This window comes from Musca autumnalis, unplaced genomic scaffold, assembly GCF_047663935.1.
Source record: "Musca autumnalis isolate F117 unplaced genomic scaffold, ASM4766393v1 scaffold_1, whole genome shotgun sequence".
Lineage (NCBI taxonomy): Eukaryota > Metazoa > Arthropoda > Insecta > Diptera > Muscidae > Musca > Musca autumnalis.
Window position 1 is genome coordinate 298,542,942 of NW_027411644.1, and position 15,197 is coordinate 298,558,138.

The 15,197-nt window shown below is 41.6% G+C and overlaps 2 protein-coding genes across 4 annotated transcripts; both read left to right on the forward strand.

Moving 5' to 3' along the window:
* Positions 1-755: 755 nt before the first annotated feature.
* cal1 (chromosome alignment defect 1) lies at positions 756-6,658 on the forward strand. Of its 3 annotated transcripts, none has more exons than XM_073961891.1 (4): positions 756-1,151; positions 1,298-1,399; positions 1,471-2,807; positions 4,186-6,658. In XM_073961891.1, the coding sequence occupies exons 2-4, from the start codon at positions 1,301-1,303 to the stop codon at positions 6,587-6,589; spliced, it is 3,840 nt and encodes a 1,279-aa protein (XP_073817992.1). In that variant the 5' UTR covers positions 756-1,151; positions 1,298-1,300; the 3' UTR covers positions 6,590-6,658. The 3 variants fall into 3 exon arrangements, with proteins under 3 accessions (XP_073817992.1, XP_073817993.1, XP_073817990.1); XM_073961892.1 differs by lacking the exon at positions 756-1,151 and adding an exon at positions 1,173-1,188; XM_073961889.1 differs by lacking the exon at positions 756-1,151 and adding an exon at positions 1,188-1,231.
* Positions 6,659-7,037: 379 nt separating this feature from the next.
* LOC141391377 (uncharacterized) lies at positions 7,038-13,355 on the forward strand. The gene is made up of 2 exons (XM_073964280.1): positions 7,038-9,853; positions 13,199-13,355. Exon 1 carries the CDS (start codon positions 7,404-7,406, stop codon positions 9,381-9,383), a length of 1,980 nt encoding a protein of 659 aa, XP_073820381.1. The 5' UTR covers positions 7,038-7,403; the 3' UTR covers positions 9,384-9,853; positions 13,199-13,355.
* The last annotated feature ends 1,842 nt before the right edge of the window (positions 13,356-15,197 follow it).

The window sequence follows — 15,197 nt, forward strand, 5'->3', positions numbered from 1 at the left end:
TTTGACGTTTGAGCTATGGAATTGAAAGTTGAAATCGAGTGGATTTCGTAAATGTAAACATATATGCTGTTTATATTAGAGCTTTTTGCAGGGTTAACCTTCTTTATAAGGATTAGTTTGAAATATAAGCAATGTAATTGACATTTAAAACCCAGTCAGTTTGTTAAATCCGGTTATATATAAACGGGATATTAGCATAAATCAGAAAACAAAGTGATACTTGTTTGCTTTTTACCTGCGTTAAAGATACCTGTTTTTGACGTTAAGAAACACGTAGCTTCGTAGTTGTTAAGTACATCGGTGATAAGAAACAGAAAACATTGTATAGTATTTATCATTTGTAAAGAAATTGACAATACGGAAATCAGCCTGGATTGCATCCTAGCTGCTCGCTCCCTTGAAAAATTCAAAAGTGAATTCATAGGAAAAGATGTACTCCAACGAACTTGTACTGATTAAACTGCATTCACGGATGCAAACTTTTTGCTTGGTTATTTGACAGATTTTCATCGCTATTTACAATTTAATGTCCAATTTACATTAGCAACTTTTTCGTCATTTGGAGCTGTTTCGTCATTTATTTGCCAAAACAGGCAACATTTTGCGTCATTTACCATACAAAAATAAATGACGATAGCTGCGTCATTTATTCTAAACAACACACGAAAACACCATACTATTATAAGCAGCCCAGTTTTTTTGTCATAAACTACCAAAAAATGCAACTGTTTTATGACGTCTTTGTTTGTTTGTGTGTGTTGTAGAAAAACAAAAATACTCAAACGATGACAAAAGTGAAAATAAATGTTTAAAAAACTTGCAAAAATTATGTTTTTTTGTTTTTAGAATTAATTTAAGTTATTTGATACACATTTGTGTTGTGAAATTCCTATTTCTCTGAATAAATATATTGTGTGCGTGTGTTTGTGTTATTGTATAAGTGTGTATGTGCGATTGTGTGCGTAAGCAAATGACGCATCTAGGAGCAAATGACGATTCTAGGATTTCGTAAAACGAAATCATTTAATGTGCATATGTAAATTGGACTTAACGGCTCGTTTTATTAAATCAGGTTTGATGTAAATGCAGTTTAAATTATTCACAAGTATTTTCCAACGCCGTCAATAAGCATTGAGTTCAACTTGGACGAGGTAAAATTCAACCCTGCACGATCATTCTTCATACTTTGTTAGTGCAACCCTGTAATGACGCCATTAAGACTTTTTTGTTTGTAAATTAATTTTTGTTTTATTCAAACATTTTAATAGAATATATTAATATTTTATTATAATAATAGACCATGAACATTTCTACAGTCGAAGGTTCAAAAGTAATAGATTTGGAACGTCTGCAGCAATTGAGCTACGAACGTTCAAAGTTGTGGGCTACTTTTCTTGATGTAAGTACTGGTGGTGGCTATATTACAATTAATGTTTGAAAAACTAATTTTTGTTTGTCTTTTCTCTTTAGAATATCCACGAATCGGAAAATCAATGTGAAATCCCCTTGGAGAACATTGAAGAATATATAGGCGATGATCCAGCTGAGGAGGATGATGATGCATTGGCTTCAATGGAAGATGAAGCTTATGATGACAATGTTGATCCAGAAGCTTTACGGGACATAACAAATTCCACACGTCTATCTTTAATGGTGGGTGGTAATAACAAATCTACGTTGTTAGCAGATTCCTCCTGCAATGGTGGTGTAAAGAATGACTTGATTGGAATGCTTAATGAAACATTACCAGTTATCAATGAACATAATCGTCATATGAGAGAAACCGGATTTGATCGTATTCTAAATACATTTGATGCCAAGAAAATTGAAGAAAAAGTTGGTGGCTGGTTGAAAAGACATAATTCCTTGTGTGGTGCTGGTGCTAATGAAGGTGACAACACAATAAATAACAACAATAATGACAAAAGAAAGGATTTACATTGCCATGTTAAGAATAAGAGAGCTGTGGAGCAGCAACAACGTTTGCCTGTACCATACATGCCCTTTAACTCATACCATCAACCAGACGATGAAAGTGATTCTGATACCTCATTTAATTCAGGTGAAACTGCACGCTATATAAAATCTAGTAGAAGTGCAAATATAAAAAATTCAGCCTCCACAACCATGATGATAAAAACGTATAGAATGGTAAAGAGTACACGTCAGGCTTTAAGAGAAAAATATGGATATGAACCAGAGGGATTTGCTGATTCACATCTAAATGAGCTGCGATTGCGTCGTAGATTGGCAAAAGAATCGGCAGCATTACATCATCACTTCAATGATATCCACCTTTCTTCAAGGTCTCATAAAAAATCCTTGTATCATCACTATGTGACACCAACAACAACGCATACTAACATCCACTCAAGACGTAAAGTGTTACGCAAACGTACAACAAGTAATAGCTTTAGCAGCACTATGGAAGACACATCATCTGATTCAGATAATTACTATGACGAACGGGCTAGAAGCTCTCGTCGAAAATATAGAACATGTTGTAGCGAACGTCATTATGCAAAATATATGTCGGGACATGCATTAGTTGTTAACCCAACGCCGATGACAGCAACTGTTAAACGGGCTAGTCATAGAGCTCACAAAACTCCAAGTTGCGGTCGTAATGACCGCATGCTCTACTATTATACCGGCCATACACACTCTTCCATGCAATCACCACCATCTCCCAATAATTTCCCCAAGTCATTTGTAAAGAAATCATTGAAGCGTTTAGATAATCGTCCATGCCGCAAGGAGTCTGAATGTCGATGCTGTGATCAGAAACGCTTGTGTAAGGAGTATAGGTAAGTGAAATAACTTTTTGTATGTATTTTGAAAAAGCGATTAGATGGATGGATTATCTGGTCTCCAAACTTTTCTTCATTTGTAGTCAGGTCTTTCTCTCTTGGTCATTGGGTTGGTTAAGCTCATAAGCAAGTTTTCTATGCATTCGCCAGAAAATTTGGTGTTGTTCGGGAAAATTGGAAAACAGAAGAGGTAAAGTAGGGGGAGTTCGGAGGAAGACTATAAAAGGGAGATCGTCTGCCTCAGGAGAAATGACTAGTGGTGTCATTTTTCTGACTGGGTGTTTAGACGACCATACTTACCCTGCAAAAAGCAAAACAGAAGGTCTGCTCTGTCACCACTACAACACTCTGATTCTTATCTGAGACAGAATGTCTCGATTCAGGTCCACTTGTCTAGATGGTCAGTGCCAAAAAGAAGAAATGCTTCTTTTTGACTGCTTATTATATACAGGACCGTATTGAACAGATGTTATAGGAAAGTAAATTCCCCAACACGCCTCTGGCGTGATCTTCTCCCAGTAATCTGAATGTTATCAGTTGGTGTGTCTTGTTCGTGTTTATTTTCATGGATTCCAAAACATTTATTATGGAAGTAAAAATAATCAGAATGTATGGTATGTAAATATGGAGTTAGTGACTATTGTATGTGGAACGTATTTTGATGGTGGGGTGGAGGAATAAGTGATGCAAATCTCTGTGTCGATCTAGACAGGAGAAATGTCTCCAACGCTTGTTTAATCCTGGTTTGATATGTGCTGAGAATTGTTGACCAACCAGAAATGTCTTCAACGACTGGGATAATCCTTGCTTGGTATGTGTTGAGAATTGTTGATCAACAAGATCTGAATTGTGCCAGGATATGGTTCCGGAGGCAGGAACCTTTAGACATCCGCGACCGTTGGAGGATGTTGTATTTACAACTGGTCTTCAACGAGGTTGTTGTTGTTGTAGCATCATAGAAACCTACGTGAAGCACAGGTTTGATGCTGGGTTGGCAGCCGCTGGCCGAAACACTATGGTTTCGGGTCAATCCGGTACGAAAGAACCCGCTGCCGAGGTAGACAGTGATATCTGATCGATGTCCATTAGATTTCAGAGCAGTAACACCGGATGTGTTTCTTGATATTGTCCTGTCTCCAAACTCCTTACCACCTCTGCGCATGTCGTGAAAATAGTTGCAGTGGATTCTAGCGCTGAGAGTTTCACTTGTTATAGAGTTTAGTGGGGCCATCGCTGAGATCCCCGATCGGAGCAATAAACCGATGGTGTTCTTAAATTCGTCCTCAATAAATTTTTAATTTAAAGCAGATTTTTAAAAGTTAAGGAACATTTTCAAATGAGTATAACCCACTGACTATATTCATATTTTTTACAGACACTTGGCGGACACCTCTACCGAAGAATGGATTGTAGAAAATAGTTTTTCTCCAGAAAAAGACTCTCCTGTGATGACCTCAACGCAGTTACCCTCGTCAAAAATGAGCGATCGCTCAAATATTGTTCATGAAAATGAAACTAAGAAACCACCTTCAAAGGAATCCGAATGTCAAACGAAAGCTTCAAATTATCAAGGAAAAGAAACACATCAAAAATCTGCCAAAAAGGTTGAAGAAAGTGCTTCTAACATTGATGAAAAAGATGAAGAGGGGATACGCAATGGAAGTGGTATGAAGTTAGAGCTACAAATTTCGCTTAAAGAATCGTCGAATGAAATTAACGAAAAAGAGGACGAAGCTTCACTTTTTAAACATCCAGAAAATATAGATAAAAATATAAATAAACCTAAAAGCGAGTCAAAGAAAAAAGCCAGCAAACCCCCAACAGAAAAGAAAACAAAGAAAAACACAAAAACCAAGAAAGAATTAACCATTAGCCCGAATGATAGCTTTCAAATCGAATTGCAAATTGCCCTTAAAGAATCCGAAGATCTCTATAGAAAGGAACAAATGAAAAACGCCAATAAGCAAGAACAAAAAGCTGATGAAGAAGAGAGGAAAGATGACACGAAAACTTTGTGTGGATCTATGTTGCTAAATAATCAGAAATCTTTACTAGCCGAGGAAACATATTCAGATTTCAAAGTAGTTTATAATTCAACAACAGTTGATAAAAATTACACAAAAGAGTTCCCCAAGTCAAAATTAAACTCATACTCCAAGTCATCCAAAAGTAATAAAACTAAAAAGGAGGAGGATATTTCAGAAGTGCCTTTACAGAAAGTGGATTCTAAACGTAGAGTACGAAAATTGGAAAATATTAAAAAAGATAAAACTAAACAGTTGGGTATTCATTTGGAACCTTTACAAGATCCTGATCGACTGCAGTCGTCAGTAAAATATGAAACTAAAGGAACGAATAAAAGTCAAGTAGATGTTTTAACTACTTTGCGACAAGGAGAATCAGATACAGAAGGAAATGAAAGTATCCAAACAAAGAACAGTGAACATAAAAAGTCCAAGAATACAGACTCCAGTGCAATGTCTTCGAAGGGAACGTCGAATAATACAATTTCAAACAAGAGTCAACTAAATATTTTAAATTGTTTGCAAAAAGAAGAAGAATTTTCACGTCCAGAAGGTAATGAAAATATACATACAACAAACAGTGAACATAAAGTAGCCAACGATATAGGCTCAAGTAAAAAGTCTACGAAGAAAATATCCAATAACAAAACTTCAAAACAAGGCAAAGCAGATTTCGCACAAGAAAGTAATGTAGCTCCAAGCAAATCATTGAAAAGTCATGAAATCAATGAAGTTGTTTCAAACACTTCCAAGATCAATGAAACGAAAAAACAATCTAAATTGGATGAAAGCACGAACCAGATAAACAACAAAATGGACACAACAAAGGCAAGTAAATTGGATGAAAGTAATTCCCGAGCTCTGTCATTAAATAAAACAAGTACGAACAAGATAACCAACAAAATGGACACAATGGCTGATAAAGTTGATCAAGAAATTTCTAGTAAAAATAAACAACTGAAAAGGAAAAAGGAACGGCCAAAACCAAAATCAAAATTGACACAAACCCCCATGATCATCTTGTCTGATGATGAAATTCCAGTCAAGATACAGCAAAAAAACAAACCCACAAATCAAAAAGTCAATAAGGAAGATCTTAGTAACAACAATAACAGTAGCAACAATGCCAATGTTACATCAACAACAATGTACCACCAATCTCCTTCATTGGAAATTAAAAGTAAAACACATATTAAGCGTACTGCTTTGAGAATATTAAGCAGTGATAGAGATGATGATGACGATATTGATTGCACCGTAGTATCGTCTACAACTGCAAATTTTGAACCACCTGCAATTGACATTGAAAGAAAAGAAAATGACGAACCCACAACATCCTCCTCCTCATCATCATCAAATGTCACTTTTATGAATAATAAAAACCAAAAAATTATTCCCTCAAACTATGATCCCAACAAAGGTATTCTAATCTATGCACCACAGAATTCTTCGCTGGCTCCACCGCAGAGTTTTAGCCAGGATGGCGCCTCTTTTGTTATAACCCATGAACATTTAAGTCGTGTTATTGGACAAAAGGCTGCAACAAAATTCCTCAAGTATTACATTGGTCGCCGGCGTTTTAATAGCAAATCGACTATATATTTTAAACCCCCAGCCAGTGGAGTAGTGCAGGACACTAGTGAAGAATCGTCAAGCGATGATGATGATTTGGAATATATTGGACAATATGGTGATCTTTATGAATCGTTTGGTGGTGGCCCCGGTAATGACAGTGCGGGACATAAACATTCCTAGAAAGTAACGTTGTATGTGTTTCGTTAAGTTTTAGTTTTTTAAATTAAAGTTCATATTTTATCCAATAAATATTTTTTATATATTTTACAAAAAAAAAAAAAGAAGAGCGTTTTGAGATTGAAGTTAGACGAGAAAGCTGATGAAGTAGAATCTGTCAGACCAAAATTGAGTTACTACCACCTAAGCGCGGTATTTTATAATTTGAAAATTCAAACCATTTCTTTTGGGTATTTCAGAGACAACATCTGAGGACTTGCCCTTTTACTGCACTTTAGCGAAAAGTGTGAACTTTTGTGAGAGAGTTAGCGGAAAGAGTTGACGGATATAGCTAGAACATCTTCGAACTTGAATTTAGTTTCAGAAAAATAGTATGGTGTGCAAAGTATGCCCAGCCATTTTAGTTGGTCACCGTAGATTTTTTTAAAACTTTCGGATATAATCACCCCCGCCGGGGATAACAATCTTGGCGCGATGCGGGGGCTTGACGCCACAATCTGCTCATTCAATTTCTTTAGTGTTGAACTGGGGGGCTGTGGCTGACCAAAGGTTATCCACTCCTTGTCGAAGACCTACACAATACACTGAAATCCTACAGTGTATTTTTGGGGTGAGTGACATATATTTGGTTACTGATCTCCTACCAAAATAATTCGAGATCCCCTAACACCGGGGTGTTAAGCGACCACGTGCCTATCGGTGTTTAAGGTTTGCAGTCAGGGTACCGACTGTATTATAACGGAGCCTCGTTGATACCTGGGCACCTCAACGAGTAGCAGGCTTAGTTGTCAAGTTCCAATCATGGTAGTGGAGGGCTATGCCATGGTTGTACTCAGTTCCCCCATTTAAACATCTTTCTATGGATGATAATAATAAATACAAAAACAAAACAACAAAAACCCAAACCCCTTTGATAACGACCCCTGCTATGACTACGGACACTGCTGCACCTAGTGCAATTAACCTAAATTCGGGCGGGGACGACTGTTCCACACCGACCCTGGACAGAGTTAGCGACTCAATAAACTCGCAGAGCAGGGAATTGCTCAACCTCCTGAGGGAAAGTGCGTCCCTTCATCTGAGTCGGGAAAGTTCTCCCATAAGCAACTGGGAGGACATCCCCCTGTCTGATGATGAGATGGATACTACGGTCATCCCATCTCAGAAGGACAAGGAGATGTCCCCCTCGGATGCTTCTGGGAGCTCAAAACCGGATGGGAAGGGAGTAACTCCGTCAGGGGATGTTACGTCGGTCGCGACCGATAGACCCACTCTTCCCAGGCAGGACGCCTTGGTGGATGAGGCTATGGATGAGGAGAATGGAAATTCTCTCATCTCCCCATCCATCAAGAGTAGTAAGGCCCGGGAGAGAAAGGATAAGCATGGCTACAAAAGAGCAGTTAACTACTGCTCTAGATTTGTAGACAAGACTCCAGGTGAGGTCTCCCCGGCGGAATTCCGGGAGATTAGGTTGAAGCTTCGCTTCTTGAGGCGCATCGAGAGGAAGTACCCTCATTTTGAGAAGCTTCCACTTCCAATCGACCGGATTCCGAGGCCGGATCCGGAGGTAGGCGCCAGCCCAACGACTGGCTTGACTTCCCCGGAACCAGCCACAGTGCAAAAACCAGTAGTGCCGGCCTGTTCGAACCCTTTGCGGACCCCTAATGTGTCTGCGGTAGGGGAAGACACCCGGACCATACTGGCCCCACCGACACGGTCCTCGAAGTCGGAGAAGCGAATTGGGAATTCACGGGAGGAGTTGCCACATCAGCCCACAGCTCCTGTGACAACCCCTCCGGTGAATGCCACAAAAGCTGCTGGGGAAAACGTAGGCGGGAAATGTTCCAAGGCAAGGAAGCCTGTTAAACAGGCATCTGCGGTATCAGTGACGAGGAACAAATCCAGCACCTCGGGGAACAACAAAATTGGCCCGAAAGGGAATATCGGCTCTGCTGGAGGTCGGGCGATTGATGGGACTGACGGCCCTTCAACCTCAAAGCTGGCTAGCGGTCAGAAGACTACTTCTTCGCTACAATCATGTATGAAGAGAGTGAGGTCTTCTGAGGATCCGCATCCAGATGCTAAGAGGCTGGGTGGTCGCCAGTCCGATAATCGACCGGCCTCGTATGCAAAAATGGCAGCTCGACAGACGGTTAAGGAAGCTCAACCAGAGAGGGCCTGTAAAGGCAGCTCGGGCCAAAAACTTCCTAAACCTGCTGGTGAGAAGCCATATGAGCCACACAGGCCTGCAAGAATGACGGCCCCAGATGACCTTCTGGTGGCAATCATTGATAGAACTGACCCTGAAGGTAGGATCAGTGACGATCATTGGTTGCTGGTAGAGGGTCTTCTGAGGAATGTCATTACTTCCGATGATGTGGATGAAAGGAAGACCGGCTTTGGCAGGGCATCCGTATACAAGGGCGTCAAGGTTATCAACTGCAAGGATGAGGAATCGCGTGATTTCCTCACCCAAACAGTAAATAGCTCTGACGCTCTGTGGGACGGATGCAGGCTGGCTGCGATTCCCATCGCCGAGATCCCATCAAGAGTAGCGGCTACAACATGGGTGCCACCTCCTGCTTCGGATGTGGCACAAGTGTTGAAGCTGATCAGGAAGCAAAACAGGCCCATCCAGATCGACAGCTGGAAAATGGTGAAATCCTATCCAGAAGGCGGAGGCACGGTGATGAAGTTCACCATGGACAGTGCTAGTGCAGAGTTCATCAAGAATTGTAAGGGAGAGCTGGACTTCGGGTTGGGTTGGCTTCGGTTCCGCTTCTCGCAGCCCCAGTAAGGAGTTCGGGCAGCAGGGCCTTCGCGTGGTGCAGATCAATCTGCATCACTGCAAGGCGGCGGCTGCAGAGCTCCTTCTCTCCCTTACAAATTCGGTGATTGACATCGCTTTGGTCCAGGAACCCTATCTCTACAAAAATAGGGTTTCTGGACTAAACGATGGGCGATACTCTCTGTTCTATTCGTCGAACGGGGAGAAGGTAAGATCTTGTATTATAGTGAAGAAATGTTTAAATCCAATTCATCTCTATAATTACAGTGATGGCGACACGGCGGTAGTGAGGCTGGAAGTAGGCCCCGGAAGGGCCTTGGTGCTAGCCTCGGTCTACATGCCGTATGAGATACCTGACCCACCTAGTCGATTGGTGCGCAAGCTAGTGGATGAGATTTCGGGCACTTGTAATCTCATAATGGGCTGCGATGCAAATGCCCATCACTTCCACTGGGGCAGCAGTGACACTAATACGAGAGGTGAGTCCATATTCGATTTTATTTTAACTAATAATCTACGAGTGTGTAATAGGGGAAATACGGCCACCTTCCAGAATAGGGTAAGGGAGGAGGTAATAGACCTCACCCTTACAAATATGGAGGATACTTCCATAACGGACTGGAGAGTATCGGAGGAATGTTCCTTTTCGGACCATAGGACGATACACTTTCGAGTCCCGAGTGGAAGTAAACGGCAACAACCTCATAGGAATCCCAGGAGAACTAATTGGGAGAAATTCAACTCCATGGCCTCTTCAAGACTGTGTGAAATATCTGAACCTCACACAGAGAGGGAAGTGGACAGACGGGTTGAGGATCTCACAAATGTCCTCAGGGATTGCTATGAAAAGACATGCCCATTAACTTACCCAGGTAGGAGAACACAGCCCGCTTGGTGGAACAAAGATCTAGCTAACCTCAGAAAGGTTAGCAGGAGAGCATATAACAAAGCGAACAGGACCAAACTTAGTACGGATTGGGATCTGTATAAGAACAGTTTCAATAAGTACAAAAGTGAGGTCAGGAAAGCTAAGAGAAACTCCTGGATTAACTTTAGTGAGTCGATAGAGGGAGTAAACGAGGCGGCAAGATTTCGTAAGGTAATCTCAAAGGACCCCAAACCTATTGGGAGCATCAAACGAAATGATGGCACGTGGACGAACTCTGCTCTAGAGACTCTTGATCTACTGGCAGAGACTCATTTCCCGGGATGCAAGGACGCTGTTTCGTATCCGAGCTCGGAAACGAACAGAACCTATACACCCGATGAGAGGTTCTTCGTCAATAGGTTGATAAGTGAATCAAGGATCTCTTGGGCGATCAGCACTTTTCAACCCTACAAATCTCCTGGCCCAGATGGTGTCATTCCGGCGATGCTTCAGAACGCACCGCCGGTATTGATCACCATACTGAAGGTTATTTTTAGGGCTTGCTTATTGCTGTCGCACGTACCGGCACTGTGGAAAGAGGTAACAGTGACTTATATCCCCAAGGCTGGGAAGCCAAGCCACGCGTTGCCGAAGGACTACAGACCGATAAGTCTTTCCTCCTTTCTATTAAAAACCTTAGAAAGGCTGCTCGACTTGGAGATCAGATCGTACATAAATAGTGACCTTATAAGCAGATCTCAGCATGCTTATATGAAGGGGAAATCGACGGAAACAGCGCTACATGAGGTAGTGAGTTATATAGAGAAGAACATGGATAACTCGGATCACACATTGGCCGCTTTTCTTGACATAGAGGGAGCGTTCAATAATGTGAAGCTTGAATCCATTCATTCTTCTCTAGAGCTTCTGAGTGTCCCCTCTATCTTAATCAACTGGATTGACAGAATGTTGGAAAGCAGACTGATCAACTCCAGTATTGGAGAGAGTTCCGTAAGGAAGTCAGTCACTAGGGGCACCCCACAAGGTGGAGTCTTATCTCCATTGCTGTGGCTTCTAGTGGTGAATGGGATACTCAAGGAGTTTGATAGACTAGGGACTAAAGTTGTAGCATACGCTGACGACGTGGTCCTTCTAATCAGTGGAAAATTCTTGTCGACGCTGTCGGAACTGATGCAGGGTGCGCTGGTTAAGCTCTCTCGCTGGGCTCACCACAATGGTCTTGGGGTGAATCCTGCGAAGACTGAGCTGGTACTATTCACCAGAAAAAGAAATATTGCCGAATTTGTGCCGCCAACGCTGGATGGAGTGCGACTGGATCTCTCAACGGAGGCGAAATACCTGGGAGTGATCCTGGACCATCGGCTAAGATGGAATAGGAACACGGAGGAGCGCACCAAGAGGGGTTTAATCGCGCTTTATTCCTGCAAGAACTCCATAGGAAAGAGCTGGGGCCTCAGACCACATGTAATACATTGGCTGTATAGGACAGTGGTCAGTCCCATTCTGACCTACGGTTGTCTCGTTTGGTGGCATGCCCTAGGCAATAATTCCAATCTGTCCAAATTAGCTACTGTGCAAAGAGCTGCGTCAGTACTCGTTACTGGAGCAGCAAGAAGCACCCCTCAGGCTGCATTGAATGCCATACTGAACGTCCAACCTTTGGACATACTTGTACAGTATCGAGCTTCACGATCTGCCTTGAGGCTTAAAGAGCTAAATCTGTGGCGTGGTTCACATCTTGGACATGCTAGTGTTCTACAGCGGATTTGTAGCCAGATTGGACTAAGAGCCAGGGGAGATGAGACTGACTACATCTCATCAAGCCTGGACTTTGACACAGCTGACGTACTAATCCCCGACAGAAGTGAGTGGACACGAGGCAGACCACTTCCCGACAGCCTGTCGATCTTCACCGATGGGTCGAAGATGGAGGAAGGCACGGGATCTGGCGTGTTCTGTGAAGAATTAGACATCAGGAACTCATATAAGCTTAATGACAACTGTAGTGTTTTTCAGGCAGAAGTTTTTGCGGTTTTGAAGGCCTTGGAGTTAATAGTGGGAATGACGGACCTTATAGATAAGGCAGTCACTGTTTACGTGGACAGTCAGGCTGCCCTAAAAGCGTTAGGGTCATACAGTATTAAATCCAGGATTGTTCAAAGATGCAGGTCTCTCTTAAAAACATGTAACATTGTTGTTAGGTTTTGCTGGGTTCCAGGGCATTGCAATGTTGAGGGAAACGAGATAGTTGATGAACTGGCTAGAAGAGGATCCCAATCCTCGGACCTCACGGTAGAGGATAGTGTCAAGCCGCCTCTCTGCTTCTTCCTCGACAAACTCAGTAAGCTCTACGCAGAGGAAACCGTTAAAGTTTGGCAGGATGTGCCTGGTTGTAAGGTATCTAAGTCAATCTGGCCGGATATCTCACGGCGTAGAACTTCGTCCCTCCTCTCGCTATGCAAATCAGAAATCAGAACCGCTGTGGGGGTAATAACCGGTCACTGCGGAATAAGATCCATGACTTGCAAGTGGGATGGCAATAACATTGAGTACTGTAGGTTATGTGAGGATGAGGAGGAAACGGAGACAATCGAGCACCTTCTATGCAGATGTCCTAGACTGATGGTCAAAAGACATAGACTATTTGGTGAACATGTGATTGAATCTCTTTCCTACTTCGCCTCTATTGACCCCACAGTGTTGGTGGTTTACTGCAAGAGCCTTAGGATGCTCTGGGGCAGGCCAACACAGACCTAAAACCATTAGTAACTAAATCGTAGTTAGCTACTAAACCATCTTCTCTCTTTAAATAACCTGACTTCTCCAATATAGTCACTACTCACTCTAATTATTCTTACTCTTCTCTCTTGTCATACCAACTTCCGCTTCCCTTCCTGTCCAACCTTTCCAACCTAATCACTTTCCTCCCACACAGCACATCACATCAACAGACATATATCATCATCCACAGGCATACAGCACCACACAACTCTATCCACAACAGGCACCTCATCACTTGTCCACCACATCACAAATACATTCACATACACTATCATCATCTAAATAGCCACGTATCATCATCTACAGATATATAACATATCTCCTTGTCATCACCTGAATGCACAAATCACCATATAGCCACCAGTTACACATCACCACCATCTAGAAGCACAGCACATCAACAGACTTATATCATCACCCACAGTCACACAGCACTACATAGCTCTATCCACAACAGGCACCACATCACTTATCCTCCACACCACCATTATCTTCACATCAGTTACATATCATCACCATCTACAACTCAACCAACATCAACACACATAGCCATATCCAGCATCTATAATCAAATAGCCCAAACCACACACATCACACACATCAATACATCATCTTTCACCTCTACAACACGAATAATTTAATAGTTTGGATGATCACAATGGACCTCAAGGTCTCCGAGTGGAGTAGCTGTCAACATGGCAGCTGCGCATCCTGAACCTAACCTAACCTAATCACCTTTATCCGAAAGCATTGACTTGCATACGGAAAACATTTATCGGGTATGTTCTGAGACACACTTCACCTTTCATTTCACGCCTCAAGCATTCTAATCACCCCATTTTCCTACTTTTTGCGAATTTCTTGGGACTAAGATTCGATAGGGTATTTAAAAAGAAGACTACGCCCTAGCCCTTCCATAAAATACTCGAAAAATCAGCGTAAATGGGGTGAACAAAATGCTTGAGGCGTGAAGTGAGAGGTGAAGTGTGTCTCAGAACATACCCGTATATTTATAATGAGGACAAAAGCCGAACCGACCCTCGAACAGCACTTAAGCAACAGTTTTCAACTTTTGAAAATTCGAACTTCTTGGAACTTAGGGCCTGTTTTTTAAATATCTTCATTTTTTTCAATCTCAATTCAAAATTTTCTACAATAACAGGAGTTTGATAGTAATTCGAACGAATTTGAATTCGATTCGTCTTACTGAAACAGGCCTTTAATGTATGTTTGAAAGAAATGGGATATTAAAATCATCAGCTTGTGTGCTCATTAGTTGTTGTAGCAATGCAATTATGTTCGTCTTCAGTTATTTCGTTCATCTGTGTCGGAATTCAAAATTTTTGCTATCTGGACAGGCTGCGTCCATAAAGAATCAGGATACAACTAAGTAATTTTAATTAAAAAGATTCAATGTATCGTGCGGACCAATTCGGATCTTAATTTTGCTTAAATAACTCGTGTGGTCTCCGAAGGCACCAGTGTGAATGCTATCCAAGCCTTCCAATAGTCGCGTTGATCTAGATGCTTTCGTTTGTACTTTTGGTCTAGATCATGATACAGGAGGTTGTTTTTTATATGTTTGTAAGTTCATCCTTCTACTTAATCTGGCTCTGGGTCTATCTCCAGTTCTAGGAATGCTGCTTCGATGGGATGTAACCACTGATCTACTGGAGTTAGGTTTGACATGGCATTTATAAAGGTTGTTGTTGTTGTAGCAGCATATAATGCTGGGTTGGCAGCCGCTGGCCGAAACACTTTTGGTTTCGGGTCAATCCGGTACGTAAGAACCCGCTGCCGTGGGTTTATATATTTTAGGGGTCGATCATCGATAACAATTATCGTTGAGTGGCGTTGCCAGTTGTCAAAATTGATCCACGTATGGCAACTCTCAACTGAAGTTGCGAATCTCAGTTGACGAAGCGGCTGTTTTTCAGCAACCAGTAATTTTCAGTTGCAGTGAACATTTTCGAAGAAACAAGAAGTAAAATAGGAGGAAAAATAAACATTTTGTTAACAATTATTGATTCTTTGCATCATTAATTAATTTTGTGTATCAATATGGTAAAAATAACGACAAAGCAACAGTTCGAAATATTAATTGATAAGCTGAGTGAAAATCCAAACTTAGCCCGAGGAATTCAGGTTTTTGG